Here is a 13,538-nt window from a genome sequence, read left to right on the forward strand (position 1 = left end):
GCAAAGAAGGACATTATATAACGATAAAAGAATTAATGCAACAACAAGAAGAGTTAAAGGTCCTAAATATACACGCACCCAATACAGGAATACCCAGACATACAAGACTTAGAAAGAGACTTAGACTCCCACACAATAATAGTGGGAGACTTCAACAATAATATTAGACAGATCAATGAGACAGAAAATTAACAACGATATCCAGGACTTGAACTCAGATCTGAAACAAGTAAACGTAATTAACATTTATAGAACTCTCCACTTTACACAAAATATACACTCTTATCAGTACTACATCATATCAACTTAGAAGTTTAAACGAAATGTTGGTTGGCTCCTTGTTTGTTATTCTCTTCCCTCATTTTCTTTCATGTCTCCATTATTAAGGACAATTATAGGCATACCCATATTTAGACTGCATTCTAGCCCGGGCAGCAAAGCAGTACCCCCATTCTCTCTCCCTCTTCCTCTTTCTCTTTCTTCCTCTTCTTTACTCTTTAAAAAAAAAGAAAAAGAGAGTGACATCCATATAACTTTTTATTTCCTTGTGTGTTTAGTTCTAGAGAGTAAGTGGTATGTCTCTGTCCAATTTGTAGCAGTTAAGGAAATTCTTTGGCTCTGCTGAATCTAGTTAGGTTAAGATGGGAAAGGGAAAGTTTCCTTAAAACCTAAGGAATGAGGCCGGGCGCAGTGGCTCACGCTTGTAATCCCAGCACTTTGGGAGGCTGAGGTGGGCAGATCACCTGAGGTCGAGAGTTCAAGACCCTGGCCAACATGGAGAAACCCCATCTCTTTTAAAAAAATTTAAAAAACCTAAGGAATGAACTTAAGGAGGCATGAGGGATAAAGATAATTAAGGGAATAAATAAGAAAGGTAAGTGAGGACTATTGTTGCCCTTTGAGAGCTGCGAACCAAGGCTGTCATGGTTTCTCGTTGTTAGGTGCTTCAGAGGTACGACTGGACACCCTGACTATCCTGGGCAGTGCAGAGACCTCCACTGTGGGGATTCAAGGACTTGTGCTAGCACTGGTGAAATCAGTCACAGAGAAGATGCAGCCCTGTTGCAAGGCCCCTGACATCCCCACCCCAGTGCTCAGCCTTTCCATGATCTCCATCACCTATCACAGCAGCATCCGCTCTCTAGAGGTAATGTTCCTGTGGAGAGGTGGGGCCAGGCTGGCTTTTCCCTCAGCTTAGAGCCTTCATGTATCTTTTTTTTTTCTTATCTTTTCCCAAGACAGAGTCTCATCTTTTGCCCAGACTGGTCTTAAACTCCTGGGCTCAAGCAATCCTCCTATCTTGGCCTTCCAAAGTGCTGAGATTATAGGTGTGAGCCACCATGCCCAGCCTCTCTCTTTTTTTTTTTTTTAAATTTTTTTTTGAGACGGAGTTTCGCTCTTGTTACCCAGGCTGGAGTGCAATGGCGCGATCTCGGCTCACCACAACCTCCGCCTCCTGGGTTCAGGCAATTCTCCTGCCTCAGCCTCCTGAGTAGCTGGGATTACAGGCACACGCCACCATGCCCAGCTAATTTTTTGTATTTTTAGTAGAGACGGGGTTTCACCATGTTGACCAGGATGGTCTCGATCTCTTGACCTCGTGATCTACCCGCCTCAGCCTCCCAAAGTGCTGGGATTACAGGCTTGAGCCACTGTGCCCGGCCAGCCTCTCTTTTTAACTCATGTTGTGAAACTAGTTTCATGAGAAGTATGACACCTGATCATCTTTATTTTTTGTAGCTTCTATGTTTTTAACTTTTTATGGAATTGAAAATATATGCTGGGCCGGGCGCGGTGGCTCAAGCCTGTAATCCCAGCACTTTGGGAGACCGAGGCGGGTGGATCACAAGGTCAAGAGATCAAGACCATCCTGGTCAACATGGTGAAACCCCGTCTCTACTAAAAATACAAAAAAAATTAGCTGGTCATGGTGGCGCGTGCCTGTAATCCCAGCTACTCAGGAGGCTGAGGCAGGAGAACTGCTTGAACCCAGGAGGCGGAGGTTGCGGTGAGCCGAGATCGCGCCATTGCACTCCAGCCTGGGTACCAAGAGCAAAACTCCGTCTCAAAAAAAAAAAAAAAAAAAGAAAATATATGCAAAACTAGAGAGACTGTATAAGCTTTTGTATATCAAGATTCAATAATTATTAATTCATGTAGGTATCAGACATATATAATTTCAACTATAAATATTTCAGTTTGCATCTCTGAAAAATAAGGAACTTTTTAAAAATAGTGATCTAGGCCGGGCTTGGTGGCTCAAGCCTGTAATCCCAGCACTTTGGGAGGCCGAGGCAGGTGGATCACGAGGTCAAGAGATCGAGACCATCCTGGTGAACATGGTGAAACCCCGTCTCTACTAAAAATACAAAAAAATTAGCTGGGCATGTTGGCACGTGCCTGTAATCCCAGCTACTCAGGAGGCTGAGGCAGGAGAATTGCCTGAATCCAGGAGGTGGAGGTTGCAGTGAGCCGAGATCGTGCCATTGCACTCCAGCCTGGGTAACGAGCGAAATTCCATCTCAAAATAATAATAATAATAATAATAATAATAATGATCTGGTGTCATTTTGTTGAAGCCCTTAGCCCATCAGAAGACTGCAAGGAGTCAGAAGATAGAGGCACTAGCATGTTTTGAGAGAGGCTTTCCAGTGTCTTTGTCCTCAGGATAACAGATGGACATGGGACCCTCTTAGGAGGAGTGTGGGGCATTTTCCTCTTTGACAGACTTTACCTTCCCTTAGAAACTGAAGAGTTTCTTTTTTTGGGGACTAGAACTTGAGAATTTTTCTGTCCTGGAATTTTACTTTTCTCTGTCCACTTAGCTATTCAGAACTGACTTTGTTTTTCAAGTGGACAAAGACTCTACTCCCATCCTTGAGACATACTTTTATATAAGTCAGCTGCCATATTGACTTGTGTGCTCAGTAATTTATTATGCTGTATTTTGAGAATGAAATTGATGCAGTCAATTCATGAAACGTATTCAAGTTGACTGTTGCATTGGTTACCAAAGTGTAGTTGCTGATAGAAAGGCAACTCACAGGCCGGACACAGTGGCTCACACCTGTAATCCCAGCACTTTGGGAGGCCAAGGAGGGTGGATCACGAGGTCAAGAGATCGAGACCATTTGGGCCAACATGGTGAAACCCCGTCTCTACTAAAAATGCAAAAAATTAGCCGGACGTGGTGGCACATGCCTGTAATCCCAGCTACTTGGGAGGCTGAGACAGGAGAATTGCTTGAACCCAGGAGGCGGAGGTTGCGGTGAGCCGAGAATGCGCCATTGCATTCCAGCCTGGGCAACAAGAGCGAAATTGTCTCAAAACAAACAAACAAACAAACAAAAAAGGCAACTCACAAGCAGAAACATGAAGCCAGATGATTTACTGAGTACCTGCTGTCTATACTGAGTGTATTATGGTAGATACTGAGTAATTAAAACACATGACCACTATTCTCAGACAATTTAGAATTCAGCTGAGGAGAACTTAAGAAGTATAAGTGCTTTTAAATGTAAGATACTAACAACTGTTAGCTTACCGCATAGTGCTAACAGGAGCAAAGGAAGGGAGTAATTAATGTGGTTACTCAAGAAAGACTTCTGGGTGGAGATGGTTCTTGAGCCAGGTATGCATGTATCATAATCCTTACCATCTTTACTGTTTTGCGACATGGTAATTGACATATCCTTTTCTTCTGCTCCCTAAAGGTTCAGTGTGGTGCAGGGCTGACCTTACTTTGGAGCCCCCCAGATCACATGTACCTGTACCAGCACGTCCTGGCTACTCTACAGTGCCGAGATCTACTAAGAGCCACTGTGTTTCCTGAGACTGTACCATCCCTTGCACTAGAGACTTCAGGAACCACTTCTGAGCTAGAAGGCCATGCCTCTGAGCCATTACCCCCAAAGCGGCTGTTAAACCTGACCCTGGAGGTGAGCACAGCCAAGGTGACAGCTTTTGTAGCTGAGGACAAGTTCATTACCCTGGCTGCAGAGAGTGTGTCACTGAGCCGGCATGGAGGTTCCCTGCAGGTGTACTGTCCAGAGCTGGCTGCTGGCTTTGATGGCAATAGTATCTTCAACTTCAAGGAGGTGGAGGTGCAGCTGCTGCCTGAGCTAGAAGAGATGATTCTCCACCGGAACCCCTTCCCTGCGCTGCAGACCCTCCGGAACCGTGTTTGGCTCCTCTCCCTCGGCTCAGTCTCAGTGGAATTTCCTTATCAGTATGACTTTTCTCGAACTCTAGATGAGGCTGTGGGAGTTCAGAAGTGGCTGAAGGGACTGCATCGAGGGACTCATGCTTGGGCCTCCCCAAGCCCTGTCCCGCTCCCACCTGATCTACTCTTAAAGGTTCAGCACTTCTCGTGGGTTTTCCTGGATGACATTTTTGAGGTGAAACTCCATGATAACTATGAGCTGATGAAGGATGAAAGTAAGGAGAGTGCCAAAAGACTGCAGCTCTTGGATGCCAAAGTGGCTGCCCTTCGGAAGCAGCATGGGGAGTTATTGCCTGCCCGCAAAATTGAGGAGCTCTATGCCTCTTTGGAACGCAAAAACATTGAAATCTACATCCAGCGCTCCCGTCGTCTCTATGGCAACACACCCATGCGCCGGGCACTGCTCACTTGGAGCATAGCAGGGCTAGAGCTGGTAGCTCTGGCAGATGCCTCCTTCCACGGTCCTGAGCATGTGGTAGAGCAGGTTCAAGAGCTTGATCCAGGTAGCCCTTTTCCTCCTGAGGGAGTAGATCTTGTCATTCAGTGGTGTCGTATGCTCAAGTGCAATGTCAAGACGTTTCTGGGTAAGTAATGTTTCCCTTATTTGCAGACCTGGTGTTTGCCCTCTGAGCTCTAGGGTGCTCTCTGAGTGATTTCAGAAGAACTAGGTTATATTGGGAACTGTGGCTGTTTTGAATGGGTGGAGTGGGATGGGTGGGCTCCCCTTCCCGTTCTTTGTTCCTGAATTTCACCCTGAAATTGCTTAGCTAACATAAAGGGAAAGCTGCTAATACAGTCATCTTTAAGGTTATTGTGGCTCTTGGATCTCAGTGCTATGCCCTTAACCTTCTGCTCCAGGGTCACTGTCACTTTTCAGCTTGCTGGCAGCTGCCTGCCCTTGTTCTCTCAATTGACTTTGTAAATATAAACAGGTAAAGTAGTGGTGAGGTAAAAGACATGCCCCAGAGTGCTCAGACTGCCTTGAGCAGCCAGTGTGTACCCTTCCTCTGATAACAGTTAGGATCAGAGACTACCCACGGTACCTGTTTGAGATCCGTGACTGGCGGCTGATGGGTCGACTTGTGGGCACTGAGCAGAGTGGTCAGCCTTGCTCCCGTCGGCGTCAGATCCTGCACTTGGGGCTTCCGTGGGGTAACGTGGCAGTGGAGAGGAACATGCCCCCACTCAAATTCTACCATGACTTCCACTGTGAGTAGAGATGGGGCAGTTGGTTTGGCTGAGGGACATTTGTAATGGGTGAAATGGGAGGTGAGCTGAGGCCCTTCTGGAGTGAAGGAGGAAGAGAGGGGTAATGTTATGATCAAGTTATAGCCTTTGTTCCTCTACCCCAGCGGAAATATTCCAGTATACAGTGGTATGGGGCCCATGTTGGGATCCAGCCTGGACATTGATTGGCCAGTGTGTGGACCTGTTGACCAAGCCCTCAGCTGACCCCAGCCCACCTTTGCCCTGGTGGGACAAGAGCCGTCTTCTGTTCCATGGAGACTGGCACATGGACATTGAACAGGCGAACCTGCACCAACTGGCCACTGAGGTGAGGGGTGTCATGATACTTTTTTCCTATCATGGTTGAGGCCTGTATAGCACATGTGGGAAGAGAGGAAAGTGCTGATTTGGGAGATGAGGATGGTTTTCTTATCTATATCTCACCAAGTTCTTGGGGGTGGTCATAGGATCCATACAACACTACTGAAAATATGCACTGGGAGTGGAGCCACCTGTCTTTTCATTGGAAACCTGGTCAGTTTGTGTTCAAGGGTGACTTGGATATCAACGTGAGAACAGCCTCTAAGTGAGTGGAGTGAAGGGAGGGGCCTCCATGGGGTGAGGGACTTAGGTTGGAGGGAGGGGGAAGAACCAAGGGGAAGTGAGTGACCAGGGCACTGAGGGCTGGGGCTCCGTTGTGAGGCAGGTATGACGACTGCTGCTTCCTTCACCTGCCTGACCTCTGCATGACACTGGACCTGCAGTGGCTGTGCCATGGGAACCCCCATGATCACCATAGCGTCACTCTACGGGCCCCAGAGTTCCTGCCTGAGGTGCCCTTGGGTCAGCTCCATGACTCCTACCGGGCCTTTCGCTCAGAGAACCTCAATCTCTCCATCAAGATGGATTTGACTCGTCACAGTGGAAGTGAGGCTTGGGCCTGGGGCAGTGGGGAGGAAGGGCTGGGAGGATGGGCATGGACACTGGGGACTTCAGCTTTACTGTCCTGGGAGGGGAGAGGACCTTTTTGTTTGTTTATTGGAAAGATTTGATGTCTTAGTCCTTTTTGGTTGCTGTAACAATAATACCACAAGTTTGGTAGCTTATAAACAGCAAATATTTATCTATCATAGTTGTGGAGGCTTGAAAGTCCAAGATCAAAGAGCTGGCAGATTCAGTGTCAATGAGGGTACATTCCTCATAGATGGTGACTTTTTGCTCTGTCCTAATATGGGGGAAGGAGTCAGTGAGCTCCCTTGGACCACTTTTAAAAGGGCACTAATCCTATACACGAGGGCTCCACCTTTGTGATCTAGTGACCTCCCAGAGGTCCACCTTTTAACATCACCTTAGGTGATGATGTTTTTCTTTTTTCTTTTTTCTGAGACAGAGTCTCAGTCTATCACCAAGGCTGGAGTGCAGTGCCACGATCTCAGCTCACTGCAACCTCTGCTGCCCAGGTTCAAGCGATTCTTCTGCCTCAGCCTCTGAGTAGCTGGGATTATAGGCACCTTCCACTGTGCCTGGCTGGCTGATTGTATTTTTAGTAGAGACAGGATTTCACCAGCTTGGTCAGGCTGATCTTGAACTCTTGATCTCATGATCTACCCACCTTGGCCTCCCGAAGTGCTGGGGTTACAGGCATGAGCTACTGTGCCTGGCTGGTGTTAGTATTTCTTTTCTTTTTTTTTTTTTTTTTGAGATGGCGTCTCGCTCTGTCACCCAGGCTGGAGTGCAGTGGCATGATCTCAGCTCACTGCGACCTCTACCTCCCGGGTTCAAATGATTCTCCTGCCTCAGCCTCTGAAGTAGCTGGGACTATAGGCATACACCACCACACCCAGTTAATTTTTGTATTTTTAGTAGAGACAGGGTTTCACCCTGTTGGCCAGGATGGTCTTGATACCTTGACCTCGTGATCTGTCCGCCTCAGCCTCCCAAAGTGCTTGGATTACAGGCATGAGCCACCGTGTCTGGCCAGGGGTTAGTATTTCAATGTGAATTTTGGGGAGATGCAAATATTTAGACCATAGCAGTAGGGGAAAGCAGAGAGCTTAGATTATTGAAAGAAGAGGGAGTTGGGGATGCTGAATGTGAGGCTAGGGGCTGTTTGGATTTTGGATTTTTAAGCCTCTACAACCTGAAGCAAGGGAAAGATTTAGCTTTATCTCTGTGTTTCATTCATAACTACGAAATGTCTATCCTACCCTTTACAGCAATATCCCAGCCCCGAATTCTGCTATATAGTAGTACCCTGCGCTGGATGCAAAATTTCTGGGCAACTTGGACTAGTGTTACAAGGCCTATCTGCAGGGGAAAGCTCTTCAATAACCTGAAACCCAGCAAGAAGAAACTTGGTCAGCACTACAAGCAGCTTTCCTATACAGCCCTCTTTCCCCAGCTGCAGGTAAGGCACTGATGTCCTTGCTGACATCTTCACTTCTATTCTGCTTCTAATTTTCTTGTTTTTCATATTGAATCCCTTAATCATCCCTCTCATGCCTTCTTTTGTTCAGTTATGCTCTCTTATTGTCAGGTACATTATTGGGCCTCATTTGCCCAGCAACGGGGCATCCAGATTGAGTGCAGTCAGGGCCATGTCTTCACTCGGGGAACTCAGCGGCTTATACCTCAAGGTAGAATAAAAGACTCCCTTCATTTCTCCTATCCTATTCCTTGTTTTTCCCTTTCTCAGTTTAATTCCCCTCCTCCATCTCTGTGTCACACTATCCTCTGAACTGGGTAGCATTGCCTCTGTGTGCCTCCTTTTCTCAGCAGGCACAGTGATGCGGCGCCTTATCTCTGATTGGAGTGTGACCCAGATGGTGAGTGACCTAAGTCAGGTGACAGTTCACCTGATGGCCTCACCCACTGAAGAGAATGCTGATCACTGTCTTGATCCCTTGGTAACAAAGACCCACCTGCTGAGCTTGTCCTCTCTCACCTACCAACGGCATAGCAATCGCACGGCTGAGGAGGTACTGCCCAATAGTTTATTTATTTCCTTATTTATATTAGTAGGTATCTCAGCCTACTTGGGCTGCCATAACAAAATACCAAAGACTGGGAGGTTTAAACAGTGAAATTTATTTTTCAGTTTTGGAGACTGGGAATTCCAAGATAGGGTGCCTGCATGGTTGGGTTCTGGTGAGGGCTCTCTTCCTGGCTTACAGAGGGCTGCCTTGTCTCTGTCCTTACATGGCAGAGAGGGAGAGAGAGCACAAGTGTGGATGAGTGCTCTGGTTTCTCTTATTATACAAGCACTAATTCCATCATGAGTGCCCCACCCTCATGACCTCGTGTAATTACCTCCCAAAGGGCCATCTCCACATACCGTTACGTTGGGAAGTGGGACTTCAACATATGAATTTGGGGGGAACACAATAAAGTCCGTAGGAGTAGTTTGCAGGCTAAGTCCCTGGTAAGGTTTCTCATATTCCAAGCATGTATGTCATTACTTCATGACAAACTCACTTCATTTACCTATATCAGCATCCCTCTTTTTGAAAATACCTTTTCTTCCTCTCCTAAAAATAGTGTCTTACTCTTTAGGAAATAGAGTAAAAATTTTTCCTAACACTGAAAAAAAGCTGGTATTGACTTTTCCCCCAGTTAGAGAAGGATTTTAAGTTGAAATTCTGTCATTTAAAATATAGTAGGGGAGGGTTGGGTGCAATGGCTCAACGCCTGTAATCCCAGCACTTTGGGAGGCCAAAGCAGGTGGATCATTTTAAGTCAGGAATTCGAGACCAACTTGGCCAACTTGATGAAACCCTGTATCTACTAAAAATACAAAAAGTTAGCTGGGCATGGTGGAGCATGCCGTTGTCCCAGCTACTCGGGAGGCTGAGGCAGGAGAATCTCTTGAACTTGGGAGGCAGAGGCTGCAGTGAACCAAGATTGTGCCACTGTGCTCCAGCCTGGGCAACAGAGCAAGATGCTGTCTCCAAAAAACAAAAACAAAACAAAACAAATAAAATATGGTCGGGGCTAGGCTCAGTGGCTCACACTTGTAATCCCAGCCCTTTGGGAGGCTGAAGTAGTTGCATTGCTTGAGCTCAGCTATTTGAGACCAGCCTGGGCAACATGAGGAAACCCTGTCTCTAACAAAAATACAAAAAATTATCTGGGTGTGGTGGCATGTGCCTCTGGTTCAGACTACTCAGAAGCCTGAGGTGAGAGGATTGCTGGAGTCTGGGAAATTAAGGCTGCAGTGAGCTGTGATCATGCCACTGCGCTCCAGCCTCGTTGACAGAGTGAGATCCCATCTCAAAAATAAATAGGCAAGGTGTGATGGCTCATGCCTGTAATCCCAGCACTCTTGGAGGCCAAGGTAGATGGATCCCTTGAGTTCAAGAGTTCTAGACCAGCCTGGGCAACATGGTGAAACCCTGCCTCTACAAAAAAGCACAAAAAAATTAGCCAGGCATGGTGGTGTGCACCTTTACCTTTAGTCCCAGCTACTCAGGAAGCTGAGATGGGAGGATGGCTTGAGCCCAGGAGGCAGAGATTGTATTGAGCCAGGATTGTACCATTGGGGCTGGGTGCAGTGGCTCACGCCTGTAATCTCAGCGCTTTGGGAGGCTGAGGCAGGTGGATCATTAAAGATGAGGAGTTTGAGACCAGACTGGCCAACATGGTAAAACCCTGTCTCTACTAAAAATATAAAAATTAGGCCAGGTGTAGTTGCTCTAACTTGTAATCCCAGCACTTTGAGATGCCAGGGTGGGTGGATCATTTGAGGTCAGTAGTTCCAGAGCAGCCTGACCAATACGGTGAAACCCCATCTCTACTAAAAAAATGCAAAAATTCACCGGGCATGGTGGTAGGTGCCTGTAATCCCAGCTACTTAGGAAGCTGAGGCAGGAGAATCACTTGAACCCAGGAAGTGGAGGTTGAAGCCAGCCAAGATTGTACCACTATACTCTAGCCTGGGTGACAGAGGGAGACTCTGTCTCAAAAAAGATTAAAAAAAAAAAAAAAGCCAGGTGTGGTGGCACACAACTGTAATCCCAGGTACTTGGAGGCTGAAACATGAGAATCTCTTAAACCTGGGAGGTGGAGGTTGCATTTAGCCAAGATCACACCACTGCACTCCAGCATGGGTGATGGAGTGAGAGTCAGCTAGGCACAGTGGCTCACACCTGTAATCCCAGCAATTTGGGAGGCTGAGGCGGGTGGATCGCAAATAAACAAATAAAAATAAATAAATATATTTTAAAAATAAAATACAGGCCGGGCGCGGTGGCTCAAGCCTGTAATCCCAGCACTTTGGGAGGCCGAGGCGGGTGGATCACGAGGTCAAGAGATCGAGACCAGCCTGGTCAACATGGTGAAACCCCGTCTCTACTAAAAATACAAAAAAAAAATTAGCTGGGCATGGTGGCGTGTGCCTGTAATCCCAGCTACTCAGGAGGCTGAGGCAGGAGAATTGCCTGAACCCAGGAGGCGGAGGTTGCAGTGAGCCGAGATCGTGCCATTGCACTCCAGCCTGGGTTAACAAGAGCGAAACTCCGTCTCAAAAAAAAAAAAATAAAATAAAAAATAAAATAAAATAAAATAAAATACAGTGGTGCCAGGCACAGTGGCTTATGCCTGTAGTCCCAGCTACTTAGGAGACTGAGGCAGGAAGATTGCTTGAAGCCAGGAGTTCAAAACCATTTTGGGCAAAATAGACTCCATTTCATTTCTTTCTTTTTTTTTTTTTTGAAACAGAGTCTCGCTCAGGTGCCAGGCTGGAGTGCAGTGGCGCAATCTCGGCTCACTGCAACCTCTGCCTCTCGAGTTCAAGCAGTTCTCCTGCCTCAGCCTCCTGAGTAGCTGGACTACAGGCACGTGCTACCATGCCCAGCTAATTTTTGTATGTTTAGCAGAGACAGGATATTTTAGAGGAACTCTAAAAAATTTTTTTAATAATGAGTGAAATACAGTGGGTATATAGTTTTAATGTAACATAATAAACAAGCCAAGACCACTTAGTTTTTCTTTCTCCAGGGTCTGTCTTCCCACAACAGGGTTTTTGTGTGTGTGTGTGTGTGTGTGTGTGTGTGTGTGTGTGTGTGTGACCAAATCTCTCACTGTTGCCTAGGCTGAAGTGCAATAGTGTTATCTCTGCTCACTGTAACCTTTACCTCCTGGGTTCAAGCAATTCTCCTGCCTCAGCCTCCTGAGTAGCTGGGATTATAGGCATCTGCCACCACACCCAGCTAATTTTTGCATTTTTAGTGGAGACGGGTTTTCACCATGTTGGCCAGGCTGGCCTCAAACTCCTGACCTGGTGACTTAACCTGGCTCTGCCTCACAAAGTGCTGGGATTATGGGCATGAGCCACTGTGCCTGACTAACAGGTTTCTTCTTTATTTTTATTTTTATTTTTTGAGATGGAGTTTCACTCTTGTTACCCAGGCTGGAGTGCAATGGTACGATCTCAGCTCACCACAACCTCCGCCTCCTGGTTTCAGGCAATTCTCCTGCCTCAGTCTCCTGAGTAGCTGGGATTACAGGCATGCGCCGCCATGCCCAGCTACTGTTTTGTATTTTTAGTAGAGACGGGGTTTCACCATGTTGACCAGGATGGTCTCAATCTCTTGACCGTGTGATCCACCCGCCTTGGCCTCCCAAAGTGCTGGGATTACAGGCTTGAGCCACCGCACCCGGCCCGACTAACAGGTTTCTTATTCAACAAACTTTTCTTTTATCACTGCCTTTGTGGAGCAGTAGCACTGGGGGCAATTTCCATGCTACCCTGAAGTCCTTTTCCTGTTTCTTAGGAGCTTTCTACTCGTGATGGGGATCCTACCTTTCATACACATCAGCTACACTTGGTAGATTTACGGATTTCCTGGACAACCACCAATCGAGACATTGCCTTTGGGTTATATGATGGCTACAAAAAGGCAGCTGTACTCAAACGTAATCTCTCTACTGAGGCCCTGAAGGGATTAAAGATTGATCCACAGATGCCAGCCAAAAAGCCAAAGCGGGGTGTCCCAACTAGTGCCTCAGCCCCACCTCGTGTTAACACTCCCAGCTTCAGTGGACGGCCTGATAAGGGGTCATCAGGAGGTAAGCTCGGGGAGATGAGACTTTATGGGTTTAGATGTAGAATGTGGATATGAGCTTGGACAGGAGTTTGAAAAGGACTGAGTCATGGCTTATTCCATCTATGTGTAGAAGTGAAACATATTTTTCCTTTTTAGGCCACTGAAGTATTACCTATTAATTAACAGTGATGTTGGGGCATTAAATGGTCTGGTCCTATGGCCAGAAGGGAGTGATGGAGCAGAAACAAGATCAGTAAGGGAAAGAAGCAAAGTGATAGACGTCACAAAAGAGAAACAAAAGAATATGGGAGTTGGCTGGGCATTGTGGCTCACTTCTGTAATCCCAGCACTTTGGGAGGCCGAGGCAGGTGGGTCACTTGAGATAAAGAGTTCAAGACCATCCTGGCCAACATGGCGAAACCCCGTCTCTACTAAAAATAATACAACAACAACAAAAAAAATTAGCCGGGCATGGTGGTATGTACCTGTAATTCCAGCTACTGGGGAGGCTCAGGCACGAGAATCGCTTGAACTCAGGAGGTGGAGGTTGCAGTGAGCTGAGACTGTGCCAACTGCACTCCAGCCTGGGTGACGGGGCGGGATTGCATCTCAAAAAACAAAAAAGAATATGGGAGTTATTGCTGACAGGAGTGAAGCAGAGAATACCATCTGGGAAGGGTTTGTTGAGGAAGTAGCTTTTGAGCTGGGCCTTGAAAGCTTTTTATGATTTGGACATGTATAAATGGGGTAGAAGGGCAATCAAGGCAGAGGGAATAGCCTGAGTAGGAGTGGCGTTGGAAAGCTCAGTGTGTTCAAAGAAGACTCTTTTTTTTTTTTTTTGAGACAGAGTGTCGCTCTTGTTACCCAGGCTGGAGTGCAATGGCACGATCTCGGCTCACCGCAACCTCCGCCTCCTGGGTTCAAGCAATTCTCCTGCCTCAGCCTCCTGAGTAGCTGGGACTACAGGCATGCGCCACCATGCCCAGCTAATTTTTTTTTGTATTTTTAGTAGAGACGGGGTTTCACCACGTTGACCAGGATGGTCT

General features: G+C 46.9%; 1 protein-coding gene across 2 annotated transcripts in view; it reads left to right on the top strand.

Annotated features, from left to right (window-relative positions):
* Positions 1-13,538, top strand: part of BLTP2 (bridge-like lipid transfer protein family member 2) — a 36,870-nt gene that overhangs the window by 7,613 nt on the left and 15,719 nt on the right. The window contains exons 15-24 of one of the 2 annotated variants that reach the window (XM_074388466.1): positions 942-1,147; positions 3,714-4,806; positions 5,240-5,431; positions 5,575-5,777; positions 5,917-6,035; positions 6,156-6,376; positions 7,666-7,856; positions 7,986-8,085; positions 8,225-8,427; positions 12,220-12,514. In XM_074388466.1, coding sequence (XP_074244567.1) covers positions 942-1,147; positions 3,714-4,806; positions 5,240-5,431; positions 5,575-5,777; positions 5,917-6,035; positions 6,156-6,376; positions 7,666-7,856; positions 7,986-8,085; positions 8,225-8,427; positions 12,220-12,514 — 2,823 coding nt within the window. The remainder of the gene's footprint in view (positions 1-941; positions 1,148-3,713; positions 4,807-5,239; positions 5,432-5,574; positions 5,778-5,916; positions 6,036-6,155; positions 6,377-7,665; positions 7,857-7,985; positions 8,086-8,224; positions 8,428-12,219; positions 12,515-13,538) is intronic. The other variant, XM_074388467.1, reaches the window with a different exon arrangement.

The sequence above is a fragment of the Saimiri boliviensis genome, chromosome 17 (genome assembly GCF_048565385.1).
Source record: "Saimiri boliviensis isolate mSaiBol1 chromosome 17, mSaiBol1.pri, whole genome shotgun sequence".
In the NCBI taxonomy this organism is placed as follows: domain Eukaryota; kingdom Metazoa; phylum Chordata; class Mammalia; order Primates; family Cebidae; genus Saimiri; species Saimiri boliviensis.